Below are 17,883 nucleotides of genomic sequence, written 5' to 3'. Positions count from 1 at the left end.
ATTGAATAGAGGTAAATTTACTATTTTTCTATTCTATTTTATATTACTTGAGGTCAAAATACACCTCTCACCATCTTTACCCATATGAGCCCTCTCTCTGCCTCTTATGTAATCTGTTGTGAAGCTGTTAAACAAACTCAACAAAAAACCCAAAAAAAAAATATTAAATAAAAAACACCCCCCCCCCCCCACCCGGGGGGGGGGCCTACACCCCATTTTTCTCTTTGGTTTTCTTTTTTTTACACCCCCCCCCCCCCCCTCCCCCCCACCCCCACATTTTTTTCCGTATTACTATTCCCCCCCCTCTTTTTTTTTTTTTTTTTTTTTTTTTTTTTTTTTTTTTTTTTTTTTTTTTTTTTTTTTTTAAAAACACAAACAACCCCAACCTCCGTTTTTTTTTTCCTTCCCCCTCCCCCCCCCCCCCCCCTCTCCCCCCTTCCCCTCCCAAAAATAAATTATATTATTTTTTTTTTTTTTTTTTTTTTTTTTTTTTTTTTTTTTTTTTTTTTTTTTTTTTTTTTTTTTTTTTTTTTTTTTTTTTTTTTTTTTTATTTTTTAATTTATATTAAATAAAAAAAAAAACTACAACCTTCCCTCTTTATCCTTCCCCTTTTTTTTTTTTTTTTTTTTTTTTTTTGGACTTACATTTATTAACTGCCAAAAGCAAAAAACAGAATACATTTATTCTTGCCCTGAGTAAGATTTATTTATTAAAGCGTTATATAAGATTCGGTGCCACAGACATTTAGATTGCATCTTTGTTTTTCATACTTTACAGTATATCCTACATCTTATCTGAGTGAGCATATAAGAAACAGATTGGATATTCAAACTGGATGACGTAGCAACAACATAACACAAAATATACACTTATATACACATTTACACTTATTTTTTAAAGTTTTTATCAACAAAACAAGAACATTTGAGGTCTACAATGAACAAATGAGCTGCAAATACCAGTGTCAACATTGGATTGATTATTCTTTATGAGTGTCAAGCAGTCCAGCTCTTCCCCAGGTCTACCAGCTCCATGCCTTCACAGTAGGACCGTGGCCTCGACACCCTCACCTGGTTTCACAGGGAAACAACACATAATGAAACCAGATATACAAGTCTTTCTCTCTGTCACTCTCGTTTTCTGTCTCTCACACAATCACACAGTCAAATACTCACTGCGGGTGTCCTGTGGGAAGCCAGTTGCTGCAGAAGTGGGAAGGGAGTCCACTGAATGGGTTCCACAGGCCAGCTACAGACAGAAAGGTCACTGGCCTTACCTGAGTCCAACACACCATCCCCCATGCTCATCTCGCTTCCCCTCCAACCATACTGAGAGCTACAGGGAACACAGAGAGCCTAGGGATTATTTACACAGACATTGTCTATATGTGCTTATGTGTTTGAGTGAATGAGTGCCAATACTTACATAGTTTTTTGTCAAGAAAAACTTAGGGGAAATATAAGTAATAAAAAGGAAAGTGCCAGGAATGTTTTATTTTATTCATGGATATTGGGTTTTAATGATTCATTCACATCGTTTGAAATTTTATTGTATTTTACACATTTATTAATGGTCTATAGATAGATAGATAGATAGATAGATAGATAGATAGATAGATAGATAGATAGATAGATAGATAGATAGATAGATAGATAGATAGATATAGTACAGGCCAAAAGTTTGGACACACCTCATTCAATGCGTTTTCTTTATTTTCATGACTATTTACATTGTAGATTCTCACTGAAGGCATCAAAGCTATGAATGAACACATATGGAATTATGTACTTAACAAAAAAGTGTGAAATAACTAAAAACATGTCTTATATTTTAGATTCCTCAAAGTAGCCACCCTTTGCTTCTTTGATAGCGCTGCAAACCCTTGGTGTTCTCTCAATGAGCTTCATGAGGTATAGTCACCTGAAATGGTTTTCACTTCACAGGTGTGTCTTGTCAGGGTTAATTAGTGGAATTTTTTCCCTTATTAATGGGGTTGGGACCATCAGTTGTGTTGTGCAGAAGTCAGGTCGATACACAGCCGACAGCCCTATTGGACAACTGCTAGAATTCATATTATGGCAAGAACCAATCAGCTAAGTAAAGAGTTAGGTCAGTCAGTCTGGAAAATTGCAAAAACTTTGAATGTGTCCCCAAGTGCAGTCGCAAAAACCATCAAGCGCTACAACGAAACTGGCTCACATGAGGACCGCCCCAGGAAAGGAAGACCAAGAGTCCCCTCTGCTGCTGAGGATAAGTTCATCCGAGTCACCAGCCTCAGAAATTGCAAGTTAACAGCAGCTCCGATTAGAGACCAGATGAATGCCACACACAGTTCTAGCAGCAGACACATCTCTAGAACAACTGTTAAGAGGAGACTGCGTGAATCAGGCCTTCATGGTCAAGTAGCTGCTAGAAAACCACTGCTAAGGAGAGGCAATAAGCAGAAGAGATTTGTTTGGGCCAAGAAACACAAGGAATGGACATTAGACCAGTGGAAATCTGTGCTTTGGTCTGATGAGTCCAAATTTGAGATCTTTGGTTCCAACCGCTGTGTCTTTGTGCGACGCAGAAAAGGTGAACAGATTCTACATGCCTGGTTCCCACCGTGAAGCATGGAGGAGGAGGTGTGATGGTGTGGGGGTGCTTTGCTGGTGACACTGTTGGGGATTTATTCAAAATTGAAGGCATACTGAACCAGCATGGCTACCACAGCATCCTGCAGTGACATGCCATCCCATCCGGTTTGCGTTTAGTTGGACCATCATTTATTTTTCAACAGGACAATGACCCCAAACACACCTCCAGGCTGTGTAAGGGCTATTTGACCAAGAAGGAGAGTGATGGAGTGCTGCGCCAGATGACCTGGCCTCCACAGTCACCGGACCTGAACCCAATCGAGATGGTTTGGGGTGAGCTGGACCGCAGAGTGAAGGCAAAAGGGCCAACAAGTGCTAAGCATCTCTGGGAACTCCTTCAAGACTGTTGGAAAACCATTTCAGGTGACTACCTCTTGAAGCTCATCAAGAGAATGCCAAGAGTGTGCAAAGCAGTAATCAGAGCAAAGGGTGGCTACTTTGAAGAAACTAGAATATAAGACATGTTTTCAGTTATTTCACACTTTTTTGTTAAGTACATAATTCCACATGTGTTCATTCATAGTTTTGATGCCTTCAGTGAGAATCTACAATGTAAATAGTCATGAAACTAAAGGAAACACATTGAATGAGAAGGTGTGTCCAAACTTTGACCTGTACTGTACATAGAGCTCAACAGTCCCGCCCCTCCTCCGAGAGACCTTGGGTTCCGGAAGTAAATTTCCCATTCATTTCTCCCATTGATGTCTGGAGAAATCCATACATAAAGAGTTTTAGACCATGCCTTAGGCTAACCATCTACGACGTGACTCATAAGCATACAACATATCATTTAGAGTGAGAAAATGAACAGAAAACCAAAAAAAAGATTGCAGTCTTATACCTTTTAAAATATGTACATGTGTACATATTTTCATTATTGAGCGAAGGAACTACTCATCCCATAAACCACCACTGAATAAAGGCAGCTATGTTAGTTTAAAAAACGGTATATCACTGAGAACACCAGTGAGTCATTTGTTCAGATTTTCTCTTCCACACCTGCTCTTTCAGGGGTCTCAGTGACCGAGCTTGTAGATAATTTTAATTGTAAATTACAAACATTATTGATGGCATTGCCCCTATTAAGGATAAAACTGTCTCTTTTAAAAATAAATCCCCATGGAGAAATGCCACATTGGTAAGAGCAGAAAAAAGGGAGTGTCGAAAAGCCGAACATAGATGGCGAAAAAGTAATCTCCAGGTCCATTATGAGTCCTATAAAGAGAGACTTCAAACTTCAAACTTTGAACTAAGGAATGCAAGGGAGTCCTTCTTCACTGACATTATTGCTAGAAACAATAATAACTCACGTACTTTATTTGCTACAGTCGATAGACTAACAAACCCTCCAGTACCAGTAAAATCTGAATTTGTATCAGTTAAAGCCTGTAACGATTTTGCTCCTTCTTCACAGCTAAAATTGAGAAAATTAGACAGACAGTTAATGCGTCCGTATCAAGCACAGGTCCGGTGTTGTCACAGAGACCAAGCAATATAAATTCCATTATGACACAATTTCATATGATCAACCACAATAACCTGGAGGACATCATACAACAATTAAAAACCTCCTCCTGTTGCCTCGATATTTTACCAACAAATGTTTTTAAAAATGTTTTAAACTGTTTGGCTTCAGATCTCCTACATATTATAAACACATCTCTTTTTACAGGTACTTTCCCAGAGGCCCTAACAACTGCAGTCATCAAGCCTCTTTTAAAAAAGAACAATCTAGATACATCACTACTGAGCAATTACAGGCCAATATCAAACCTACCATTTTTAAGTAAAATCATTGAAAAAGTGGTTTTTCAACAACTCACCCTTTTTTGTCTGTAAACAACAGTTTTGATGCTTTCCAATCAGGTTTCCGACCACACCATAGCACTGAGACGGCTCTTGTAAAAGTTTTTAATGACATCCACTCTAACACAGATAGTGGCAAAACCTCAGTCTTGGTGTTACTTGATCTTAGTGCGGCATTTGACATGGTCGACCATGACATACTACTAGATCGACTGAAAAACTGGGTTGGCCTTTCAGGATCAGTTCTTAACTGGTTTGAATCATATCTAAAGAACAGAGACTACTTTGTGTCTATAGGCGATTATGTATCTGAGCGTAAAATGATGACATGTGGAGTTCCCCAAGGCTCAATTCTGGGACCTCTCTTGTTCAACATCTACATGCTTCCACTAGCTCAGATTATGGAAAACAACAAGATAAATCACCATAACTATGCTGACGACACACAACTTTATATAACTTTAACGCCAGGGGACTATAGTCCAATAAGAAAACTGACTAATTGCATTGAACAAATCAACAATTGGATGTGCCAAAATGTTCTTAACTTAAATGAAGAAAAAACTGAGGTGGTTGTTTTTGGAGCAAAAGAAGAGAAACTGAAAGTCAGTGCACAGCTTCAAATGGCCCTGTTGTTAAAAATGTTAAAAATAGACAAAGATCTTGGTGTTGTCATGGACTCTGACTTGACTTTTAACAGTCATATTAAGACAATAATAAAATCAGCCTATTACCATCTTAAGAATATATCAAGAATTAGAGGACTTATGTCTCAGCAGAATTTGGAAAAACTGGTCCATGCTTTTATTTTTAGTAGACTTGACTACTGTAACGGCGTCCTGACAGGACTGCCTAAAAAACTAATTAGACAGCTGCAGCTGATTCAGAATTCTGCAGCAAGAGTTCTCACAAGGACAAAAAAAAGTGGATCATATCACTCCTGTTCTAAAGACTTTACATTGGCTTCCTGTGCCTCAAAGAATTGATTTCAAAATACTTATGCTGGTTTATAAATCCCTAAATGGCTTAGGACCAAAATATATCCCAGATCTGTTAGTGCTTTATGAACCACCCAGACTTCTCAGGTCGTCTGGAACAGGTTTGCTCGTGTTCCCCAGAGTCAGAACTAAACAGGGAGAAGCAGCGTTCAGTTTTTATGCTCCGCATATTTGGAACAAAATACCAGAAAACTGCAGGTCTGCCCCAACTCTCAGCTCTTTTAAATCAAGGCTGAAGACGTTTCTTTTTGATGATGCTTTTCGTTAATTCTTTTATCGAACAGTGAATTTTATTCTTGTATTTTATTTCGTATACAATTTTAATACGGAATTGTAAATTTTATTTTTGGATTTTTATTCTCATATTAATTATTATACTGAACTATATTTTTATTTATGTATCTTAAATGGTTTTAAATTTGTATTCATTACTATTTTTATTCTTATTTTACTCCCTATTTTGCTATTTGTTCTTTAATGATTGATGATTTGTGTAAAGCACTTTGAGTTGCCTTGTGCTGAAATGTGCTATATAAATAAAATTGCCTTGCCTTGCCTTGCCTTTAGTTAACAGCTAATTTGGCTAGCTGCTAGCTGAGACAGCATGTAATAACTTTACAAGACCTTCAAAATAAAACCTGAAAATAACCGTTAAAATATATAACATCTGTTACATCAGCTGTAGCCTGCTTTCCCCAGTGTTTAGTTTGAGTTAGGCTAACGTTATTTTAGATTGAATCAAGCTGTCAGCTAGCGGTTAGCCGAATTAGCTGTTAGCTAAACTAACGTTAGCTTCCCGGTGGAGGCTAACGGCAGAAGCGTGGAACAGATCGTGATTTGTTGTAAATCCTCATAAAACAGGATTATCATCTTGGGCATGTGCATGACAGATTGTGCAGGCAGCTCCCAGCAGCGATATTACGAATCCCACTCAAGGGGTAAGCTTCGATTCAGAACTCGAACCTCCTGTGGCGCCATTTTTTTTGGATACAAAACGATCACCTCCCGTTAGCTTTCCATTGACTGCCATTCATTTTGAAGTCACTTTGACAGCGAATAACTTTACATCTGAAGCTTTTAAAGACTATTTGTCCATTGTTTATTTCTAAAGAAACAACAATGTATAAAAGGCTCCATTACCTTGTACCTCACGTTATGGCTCTGTAGCAGACGTTTCTGTAAAAATAGGCTAACGATTGTGTCATAACCAAGCGACCAAGCTTACTGTCATATAGTAGAGGAATTACCGTATAGTACAGGAGAAGCTCGCAGGCAGTTTTGACTTACATGAGCTGTTTAGGTTTAATTACTGATGTTAACTAGCATTTTAGTTAGCAATAATTAGCCTGTGCCCATGTTATCTCCTTAAATATACCTACACTCTCCGTCTCTGTAAGATTCGGAATGATTGAGATTTCTCTTGGCACAGCTACCAGAAGACTTACAACTTTCAGACACGTTGCTCACGTCACATTTACGTCGTCTCTCTTAGTTGGAGGCTGCGCATTAACGCTCAGAGCTCACCGAAAAAGTGCTTCTAATATCCTTCACTGATCTCCGTCCAGAGCAACGGGATCTGTTGGTCCAGTTTATATACTGTCTATGATCCCACTATGGCCACGCCAAGACCCGCCCTTCAATAGCATTTATTGGCCAGGCGTCCATAAGAACGCAAGGTAACGTAACCCCATTTGTTCAGGTCCTATCCCCTGACCAATTGGCTATCCTATTGGTGTGGCCATAGTGGGATTCGTAATTTTGCCTCCCAGCAACTCCTTCTTATATACTGTCTATGGGCAACTCCCCCCTCCTCACCAGCATGAGTTCCACCAATCAGAGGCATCACTGCGGGACTGTTGGGTTGTGGGTAATGGAGTATTTATCCAAGACATCGCGAATAAAAGACATTTCTCTCTAAACAAGGTTGGTGCCCCATGAACTTTTGGCATCTACAGTATATGAGAATATACAATCACTTAGTCATGTCTTAGCTGTTTTTAAGGCTACCATCGACGGTTACGATTTTATGGGTTGTATTTTTACTTCCGGAACCCACTGTGGGCAGGACTGTTGAGCTCTATTAAAGAAAAAGGTTTAAGGTGATTTTAATCCAATACACTTTTTGTCAAATTCAGCGAATATCTCCTTACGATCCGCTAGCTGTCCATTCTGTTTGCGCGCTGAAAGAAAATCTTGTGTTCATACACAGCCCTGGCTCTGTAAAGGGAGGAACACAACACTATTCTGTTAATTCTCAGACAGAGGAAAGGCTATGGGTTATAAAGAGAAAGGAAGTGGGAGCGAGAGTGACAGAAAAAAAAAGGAGCACTGATGCGAGGGGTGTATTTGTTTTGGGTGTTGAATCTTAATCTTTCTCCAGGATTGCTCACACCACCTTCAATGCATGCAATTTTAAAAGCATAATCAGTTTGTCTTTGTGATTATTGCAGATTGTGTGTGTCTAAGTCAGGTTTGTAGATCTGATCTAATTTCTGTTTGGACCCCCAAATTAACATTTCATTGGAAGCAAAAGTAGACAGTTGCTGGACAGATCTTTTGTTAAAACCAGCCTGTTTAGATAGAAATCTTTTTTCTGTTACCATGGGTAGGCTAATTCTCATCCACCTTAGAGTGATGGCTGCATTTTTTTGTTTAGTTTTTAGTTTTCACTTAAATCTGATGTTGCTTTACATGGTGTACACTTGACAGTAGAGTACAGGCACATGCAGGTTATATCTTATGCATACTGTCGCATTTTTTCATATTTTAGACAGATTGAGGACAGACAGACATTTGCTCCCTGATCAATAACATTCTCATACTGTTAAGCATATGAACCATTCATGTGTAATATTGGACTTGTGGTGTGTGTGTGTGTGTGTGTGTGTGTGTGTGTGTGTGTGTGTGTGTGTGTGTGTGTGTGTGTGTGTGTGTGTGTGTGTGTGTGTACCTGTGGGGGTAGATTGTATTGATGCGTGTTCCGTGGCTGGCGCAGGTGGAGGCCAGTGACAGCGTGTCGTCGTGGTAACAGCAGGGGCGGTCGAGCGCCCGCAGGTGCAGTAACTCATCGGAGCGTGTAAAGGCGGGATTATCTAGTGAGTCTGCTGATCCTGCCCACGAACGCAACCAGAACCGTCCTGACAGCTCATCAAAATGGTTGAACCTGCGATAGCTGCACACACAACAAATCCTAATGTTTGGATTAATATTCACAGGGTACAATATGTATTGTATGTGGTCAAATTTGATATGGGTTTGAGTAAGAATTTTTTTTTTTTTGTCATTTTAATGGCAGTTTTGAGTCTCGCTGAAAATAAAAATGCAAAAAGCAAACAATGGGGGGAAAGGTACAAATGACTTCAGTACAGTAAACTGTGCTCTCTTGTTGGGTGGTCCTGCTGGAGAAAGTAAAACTGATCTAAGAGCCCAACTTTCTCTGGACAGAACTTCTCTCCCTACTGTTAATGAAACACTGATTTATGGCTTAACTTCCGACTCCTGTCTGAACTTTCTCTGTCCGTATCAATACCCAATATTAGAAGTTAATCTCAGCAATAGGATGAAACTACAGCGGATAAAACTCTTCCCTCCCATTCTGTGACTTAGGTTCAGACGACAACGGTTTTAACATAAAAAATGTTGGTCAGTGCAGCTTTAAGAGGCTGAATCCCAATGTTCGCGCTTCAACACATTTGTTGAAGGCAGTTTATATTTACCTATATAACTACTATTCAACATGTCCACACAAGGCCCTCAAGGAGACTTCCAGACAGTCTACTTGGGGTACAGATTTCTCCAGACTTTGCTTGGAAGATTACCCATAGTTCATAGCAATATGAATGTGACAAGAAATTAAAGATGATGATGGTAATAATAAAGCAGTCCAATCCTGTAAACTACACATAATTTATAAGCCATAATATTCTTATTTGGTGTATGTGAGGTTTATCTTGCATACATTGCAAATGACAGTAGGCCTGTGTGGGTAGGGCCTAACAGAAATTTTGATTCATCAACATGAAAGTGAGGTCTGAAGTCCTGTCTTATAACACATTTTATCCCCTCGAGGCCCAGCACCCTAACAGACTAACGTGATGACAGTGAACATGTGATTGTGTTGACCGTGGACATTTGGATTCAGTCTGACTGTCTCAACATTTTCCAAAAGTCTACAGTGCAGCATTCATCTTCAGTTTGTGGTTTTGGCAGCCAGACTGTGACACCTAGTGGACATTACTTTAATTACAATTACTGTTTGTGTAGTTATGCCCATCTCAGTGTTGAGTTTTCCCTTCCCTGATCACAACACATGATCTCCCCAAAGGTGTCCATTGTGTTCCATGTATGTCACATTTATCGGAGTCATTTGGAGTCACGTTAAGTCAACTGTATTTTTATGTTTACCAAAGGTGTGTGTGTGTGTTAATGTGTGTTTCCTCTGTTATTTTAAGGTCCACCCAGAAGCCCACAGGACTGTTCAACACCCACTGTTATTTCATTTATTTTCAACATATTTCTTTTAACTAGATCATCGTCGAAACATCTAATTGTTTATACAACATGTCATGTACAGGGTATCTGTGTGATATCTGTGAATTGTGTGTAGTAATCTTTGTATTGCAGTTTGTATGTTGTGAGCTGTAATTTTATGTGTACATCAGTGACAGTGAGTCAGTGCATACCTGCTCCGAGTCTGATCTACTTTGGCCTGGATCAGAATGGCTCGGTAACGTCGCACTGCCACAAAAGCCAAAACACCAATCACTGTCACCATGATGAGTAAGATGGCAAGACATGCGCCCACGAGCCGCACTCGAGTCATCCTCATGTCACACCTCTGACCCATGTACCAGAAGTCCTCTCCAACAAGGCAGCTGAGAAACAAACAAAAAGATGCTTTGATGCACATAATGTCCTTGGATGGACAAGAGCGATAAAAAATGTGTGTATGTAGGGATGGGCGATATGGAGAACAACAGATATCACGATATTCTTGACCAAATACATTGATATTGCGACAATATTGTAGGGTTGACAATTAGTGCTTTCACAAAATATTTTTTACAATGAGATTTTAGATAAATAATCATCAATAATGTGGTATACAGTTTTAAGTGAAATTATAGAGAAACATTTTTTTTATAAAAAAATTCTAGCTATATACTGACTATGTTTACATGCATGCACAAAAATAGTGTGATGTTAAAACATATCTGCAATTCTTCAAAGGATATTACCTCAAAATGTTTCACAATAGATTTTCTGAGAAAATTGAGTTAGTATGTGCTTGTAATTATCAATTTAGACAATCAATATACGATTTCATCACAATATGATTCCGTTGAAAGACGATAAATTATCATATTGAATTATTTGCCAGCCCTAAGTGTGTGTATTAGTGCCTCTGTGCTCTTACTGGCAAACTGGACGTTGGCCCGGGTGGTGAGTACAGATGCCATGGTGGTGGCAGTAGTCAAAGTGGCAGACAGAAGAACAGCTGTAGTTTGAAGGGCCAGGCTGGAACACACACTTGTAGCCTGCTGGACACTGCAGTAACCAGTCACACACATCACCCTGCAGACCTGGAGGCAAGATGTGTTGAAGGATGAGGCTGGTATTATTTCTACAGTTTTATTACTATCAAGAAATACCATAAAACAACAAATACGTTGTGTTAGTCAGTCTCAGTACTTCCCTACCCTGTCTCTGGCACTCCCATGCTCATTCCCTCCTAAAGAGGTACATCTTTAAAAATGGGTCACATATATGTTTGGGTCATTTATTTAAAGGTCCCATGACATTGTGCTCTTTAGATGCTTTTATATAGACCTTAGTGGTCCCCTAATACTGTATCTGAAGTCTCTTTCCCGAAATTCAGCCTTGGTGCAGAATTACAGCCACTAGAGCCAGTCCCACAATGAGCTTTCCTTAGGATGTGCCATTTCTGTGTCTGTAGCTATTGAGGAGGGGGGGGGGGGCAAGGTGGAGGGTGGGGGTGTGGCCTTGACCAACTGCCACTTTGCTCGTTTGAAAGCCATGATGTCTCTCTTTCATGGGTGGGCCAAATTCTCTGGGCGGGCAAAGCAGAGAAATGGGAGGTAACCTTGCTCCTTATGACCTCATAAGGAGCAAGATTCCAGATCGGCCCATCTGAGCTTTCATTTTCTCAAAGGCAGAGCAGGATACCCAGGGCTCGGTTTATACCTATCACCATTTCTAGCCACTGGGGGACCATAGGCAGGCTGGGGGAACGCATATTAATGTTAAAAAACCTCATAAAGTGACATTTTCATGTCATGGGACCTTTAAAAAAAGGAGGAGAAGAAAAGCAATGTCTAAAATCAGCTGAGAACCGTAGTTTTTAGCAAACGTTACTCAAACAGGAGTAAATAGTGCATTTGTTGGGAACTATTTTACGCTGCGGATTAATACACATTTGGTGCAGTGCTGAGTATTCACAGCAGCACATTGGAATTGACTTAAACTAAACAGCAGTGGCCATGTTCATCATATTGACAGTACATGCCGGCCAGTGCAACAGTGCGACTTATTTATGGTTTAAAAAAAATAAATAATCGTTTCTGGGTAACAATGGCGCTCTCTGGCACAAAGGAATAAGATATGTCAGGCATTGGCTACACAGACAATACTTGTTAGTAGGGTCATTTTTTCCCCTCCCAAGGGGTTTGTTGACTGTACCAAATATAGAATATTACCAGCATTATCCTTTAAATGTCCTTGTCAATGTTAAAACAATAGCTAAAATACCTTGCAGATAGCGGGACATGTGTGCCAGAAAATTAACAAATAAAACAATAAATATATATGTTTTGAAGTCCATATGGCGTAATTTAGTGACTGTTTACATGCAGAGTTGGTCAACTTTTGTTTATACTGTATTATTTAATACAGTGCAAACAAGTATCCTTATTGCACCAAATGATCTACAATCAGAATGCACTAACCTAATTTGTCCCCTCACAAACATGCTGCCACAGCACAACAACCGAAAGTAAAAGGAGTACAATAAGATGATTACATGCCACAGTAACACGTTTAATATCTGAGTAAACCAGACGATTAATGAGATTTCTCATAACTGGATTATGAGCTTAATTAAATCAATCTAACTGAGTTATAATGTTTACATGGGTCTGTCTGTAACCAGGTTAATGTTCCCTCCCTGGTAAATGTAGCCACTGTGGCTGACTGCTAAACTGGCTGTTAAAAGTATTTTTTTGTGCCCAAGTAGAGATGACAGGAAACCAGGGGAGAGAGGAAGAGAACGACATGCAACAAAAGGTCCTCGGCCGGACTCGCCTTAAACCACTAGGCCACAAGGGTGGCCCAAAAGTTAGGAATCTTGGGTCAGCTTATAGGTGGCCATCTCAACCTAGCCTTACCTCCCAGAGTGATGTTGGTGATCTTGGATGATCTGAAGCTCCTCCCGTCACAAACCGCCTGAGCTAGTCCTGTTCGTTCCATCAGTGATGTGGGTCCGGTCATGCTGAGCCACTGCAGAGCCCCGCTGGTTTTAAACTCCACCAGACTCTGCACTGCATTGCCACTAAGACAACAAACAAAACAGCACATTCAACTTATGCAATGTAACCCCAGTCTGTGCCTGTCATGTATTACCATTATATTCAAGTCACAGAGCTTGGCATCCGATTTATTCAACAACAATTATTTGCCTCTCTGAAGGTATATTCAAATGGAATATAGTTAGCAAGTACTGTAGCTGATGGACATAGTGCAGCATTCAGCTAAACAGCCAAATATTTCCCTCCTCGGGAGATAAGAGGAGACCACAAGAGAGCTAAAAGGAGACTGAACATTGTATTTACATTTGTCAATTGGAAAAACACGACTTCAAATGAATAGATAGGTCTGCTGGATGCATAAACAACTTTATAGTGTGTTAAATTGTCAATGTTGTGTTTAAAACTTGTAACTTGAATTTAATGGCAATATATGAGAGACACTAACTTGAGCTGACTGAAGCTTACTGTAGCTACAGAACATATCTGAGGAAGACCTCACCTGCTCCAGACTCCCAGCAGTCTGCTGAACCCCGGAGCTTTCTGGAGGTACGGCTCCACCTGAAGGAAACAGGGAGTTAGAACTGTGTAGCAGTTACTAAATCAAACTCTAAAGCTATTGTACAATAACATTACTTATATGTGCTTTTTTGCATGCCAGTATGTGTGTGTGTGTGTGTGTGTGTGTGTGTGTACATAATCTCTTACCCAGGCAGTGGTGTCTTCCTCCAAACCTGAAGTTAAAGACGACCTGGATTCTCCAACAATGATCTGCAGCAGCAGCTCAATGGACTCCACTGGACACAACAAATACAGACAGACAGAACAAATACTTCCATTACAACAGGCCTGGACACCCCAACCTATGGTTTAATTACACACAAATATGTACAATACCTCTGATGGCTGTAGGTTGGTTTGGCACAATGTAGAACTTGGGTGTCTGACTAGTTGTGGAGCTCCAAGTGGAGGTTAAAACAGAAGGTGTGAGTGCCAAATGGTTCTCTTGGCTGGGGTGTTGGGTTGTCCCGGATGGAGATCCAGCGGTGGGAGTTTGTGTGGTTGTGCTGCTGGGAAACCATTGCCAAGACTCATCCTCTTTTACTACTTCTACCTCTCTATCTCCATTATCTGATTTTGCAGTTATGAGTGAGAGCAGAGAAGTATGTGTAGTAGTAATATAGTTGTGGGTCGGTTTATGCATAACTGGGACATCAGTAGAAGACGCCAAAGGCAGGTGGTTCTGTGTATGAGGTGTGTGTGAAGATACAGATTTGATTGTTGAAGTTTGTGATGGTTTAGGTGTGTTTTTATGGCTGTTCAGGGTTGTGTGCCCGGCGGATTCAGTGGTAGTGGAGAGGAACGGCGGGGGTGTGTGCGTTAAATGTGAACTACCAGGAAAAGTAGTGTGTGTTTGAAGCGTGTATGAAGGGGTGGATGAGTGTACGGATGAACTGGATGACAAAAGAGGAACAGGAGTCGATGAATCTGTAGACGAGCTGTCATGTAAGAGTGTGTAAGTGGGATGCAGTGTGTATGTTTCAGTGTCAGTAGTGGCTCCTGTGGGGGCGGAGTTCTGGACTACATCTCCCAGCGTCAGAGCTGCTCCTGGTGTAGAAGAAGAAGGACCGGGGAAACTCGAAGTCCGGTCATCAACTTTGGTAATGTCAGGCGAGTAGGAGATAGTGTTAGTAGTCATGTATGCATTAACAACATTTCTGTGTGTACTTTGTGTTGCTGTTTGTGTCTCTTTGTTGCTTATCTGTGTGAATGGGGAGGACGTGTCAGGGAGTGGCGAGTGTGTGAGGCTCTCTGTGCTTCGTGGAGAGTTTGTTTGACTCTGCGTGGAAGAAGTGAAAGTGTGAAGCATCTCCGTGTTTTCGAATTTATCAGAAGACTCAAGCGCAGCAGTTTGACTGTTAACATCTGATGCGGCTGATAGAGATGAGTCAGTTCGACTAATGTTCGGATGAAATGAAGCAGCCTCGACAGCATCAAAAGTTGTGTCATGCCCTGTGATGTGGGTGGCGGACGAAGGAGTCCAGCTGGAGCCGTGTGAGGATGACGATGATGACGCAGTGGGTTCAGTATCAGTGTGAGCGCTGCTTGAGTCATCCTGCTGAAGTTCGGTGGGTGATTTTAAAGGATCAGAGGTGATGGCGGAGGTCAGATCAGAGTTAAGTCTGGCGGTGCTTCGCTGGCTCCTCCAGGAATGGGGTCTTTTTTCTCCAGGTGTCCCACTAACAGCTCCACCATGTGGGATTAGGATGGTACCACTCTCCCAGGTTGTCCTGGAAGGTAGCAAATGGGGAGAAGAGGTGAGAGGTGGGGCGCTGGAGCTGGACACGATGGGGTGAGCTTGTACAGTTATAGATGGTTTAGATGTCTGAGTGTCTGTATATTTGTGTATATCTGTGCCACGCAAGGCGTTGGAGCTACTGGCTGTTGCATGTGTCAGTGCAATCTGGGTTTGAGGGAGCTCGTTGCCTGATTGTTTCTCTGTGTATGCGGTGTCTGATGTGTGAAACAGCGTATCTGTACTGAGTGTTTGCAGAAAATAGGGGTGTGTTCTCTGCCTGGCAGACATTTTGCCATCAGTGAGGTGAGCAGCTCCAGATGTATCCGCTCCATTGTTTGGTTCTTCCTCAGGAAGAGGGAGAGTTTCCCTATCGGCTCTCCCAGTCACAGTGAGTCCCTGCAGGGGTGAGGTGGGGGGCAGCAGCCTCGGTCCCTGAGAGGAGGGACTAGACGCAGACTGAGGCCCAGAACTCCACTCCAGACCTTCGTAGAGGCGACCTCTGCCCCCTCGTGTTCCTCTCACCACCTCTTGACCAACAGGAGCTGTGCTTGTAAAGCTGGTTCCTGTCGGAGACCAACGCAAGAGGTCTTGGTCTGTATGTGGGCTGGTGTGGTCCTCTGAGGAATTCCTCTCATCTTCCTGGACTGGATAACCAGGAACAAACACAAAAACAGAGAGGGAGAGGGTGAGGAGAGACGGAGTGGAAATCACAACAACACGACATGTGATAAGAACTTTCCGATGGATTTACAGCTCACAGGACAGTTTGAACAATACATTTCCACAGAATGTTTCCACAGTTACACATCGTACAGCTGAGGTAACCATACTTTTCTTCTACTGTAACCAAAAAATGCTTTTCATGTATTCATTGACACAACAAAATGTAAAAAAAAAAAAAGATAAAAAAAGCTAAAAAGGAAGCTCAAAAACAAATCCAAATGTTATTACAACAATTAGATCAAACTCTCGTGATCAGGGTGAAGGAAAGTGGGCCGTCCTGACTCAATAAATTAAACTCGATAATTGAGTTATGGTTTCTCACCATAATAGAACAGCTGAATTTCATTCGAGGAGCGTCCTGGTCCTGTCCAACTGAAGGTGGCTTTGTTCCCATCACAGCCGGAGAGCTGAGCCGTCCCCCCACTCTCCAGGACCTGATCTTCCTCGTTCAAAACACAGCGCACTGATACGCTCAAACCACTTTCCAACCATACTGACTTTAAAAGTACCGTCTGACCCAAAGGAATACCTATCGTCCAAGTGCAAGTTGAAACACTTATGGTTTTGTCAGACTGGTGGTTCAATGGGTTGAGTCTGTTGTTGGTGTCTGTAAAACGTCCAGGTAAAGTGAGATTGATGTGACCAGCAGGCTTTTGGTCCAGGCTGACATTTCCACCACAGTGGTTGTGCGACAAGGCCAATGTTTTATCTGAGGAAAGAAATAAAGATGTTGGTAAACTCTGGCATATTTCTCCTAACCTTTGTGTGATGTTGCAGTGAAAGCTAGTTCATTATGGATAGAAGAAGAAGAAGAAGAAGAAGAAAGAAGAAATGCCTTTATTTATCCCATGAGGGGAAATTACATTTTCACTTAGTACAGTTGCACACACACACACATTACACACAGGCCTGAAACACACACACGCTCAGACCTATACATGCTATCGACACTAGTGGAGAGATGTCAGTGTCAGAGTATAAATTGTGGGTAGTTTAACCAAAGGGCTATTCATTCTCAGATAATCTCTTTTTTTTTTTTTTTTTTTTTTTTTTTTTTTAAAGGAAAAAGTAAAAGCAAAAATAAGAGAACATTTTTGAAAACGAAACTTAATTTTGCAGCAACAGATCACAGATCTTTTCCTCTTTTTTCTTATCCATAAATCTTCTATTGGCCCCTTAGAATTGGATCTGGATCTATTATACAGAAACCTACCAACCTATGTCATATTGACAACAGAGCATGCACTATTGTGACTGAATTTAAACTAAACTGAAAATTTCCAAAAATCCAGTTGCTACAAAGCCCTATGATAACAAAAGGATATAGTATAATAGTGTAAACAATATGATCTATAACAGTTCCCAGGCACTAGCAGATTTCCTTACCTGTTGTGATAATAAAAAGCAACAGGCAGACGTGGAGCTGCATTTCCAATCCTGAGACATTTCAGTGTCGGAGAACCTATTAATCCCAAATCCATACAGATTGTTCAGATTTACAATTATCTGTGCGTTATGAGGAGTAGCCTATGCTACGACCAAACCGCGCAAAACGAAAAACTGATCTCTAGTTTTCCTGCGTAGGCTACAGTCCCAACGAAAACGGAGAGGCGTCAGGTCAGAAACTTTCCTTCTCCATCATTTCCTTCTAACGGAAACCGCTGTGCTGTCAGGGGCTCTCAGCGCCGCACAGTCACCTAAATGAGATACACGTGTGTCAGACGGTATGTCCTGTAATGTGGGATGGACAGAGGGGCAGCAGGGAGAGAGGCTCTTACACCGCCTCCAGGCTGTTCCGTTTGGCCGTTTGAATCAATTGGCATTTCCAAAGATGAGAGGAAGGAATCCAGCGGTCGCGGCAGGGGCTGGTTTTTACACA

At 41.1% G+C, this 17,883-nt stretch overlaps 1 protein-coding gene across 1 annotated transcript; it reads right to left on the bottom strand.

The window, feature by feature from the left end:
- Nucleotides 1–680: 680 nt before the first annotated feature.
- si:ch211-14k19.8 (flocculation protein FLO11) lies at nt 681–17,883 on the bottom strand. The gene is made up of 11 exons (XM_039815570.1): nt 17,391–17,883; nt 16,327–16,713; nt 13,880–15,925; nt 13,691–13,779; nt 13,485–13,543; nt 12,845–13,008; nt 10,858–11,023; nt 10,124–10,315; nt 8,392–8,613; nt 1,177–1,336; nt 681–1,071 (listed from the first exon to the last, which is right to left on the bottom strand). The coding sequence occupies exons 1-11, from the start codon at nt 17,431–17,433 to the stop codon at nt 997–999; spliced, it is 3,603 nt and encodes a 1,200-aa protein (XP_039671504.1). The 5' UTR covers nt 17,434–17,883; the 3' UTR covers nt 681–996.

This window comes from Perca fluviatilis, chromosome 1 (assembly GCF_010015445.1).
Source record: "Perca fluviatilis chromosome 1, GENO_Pfluv_1.0, whole genome shotgun sequence".
NCBI lineage: Eukaryota > Metazoa > Chordata > Actinopteri > Perciformes > Percidae > Perca > Perca fluviatilis.
This window is presented reverse-complemented; position numbering and strand designations above follow the sequence as displayed.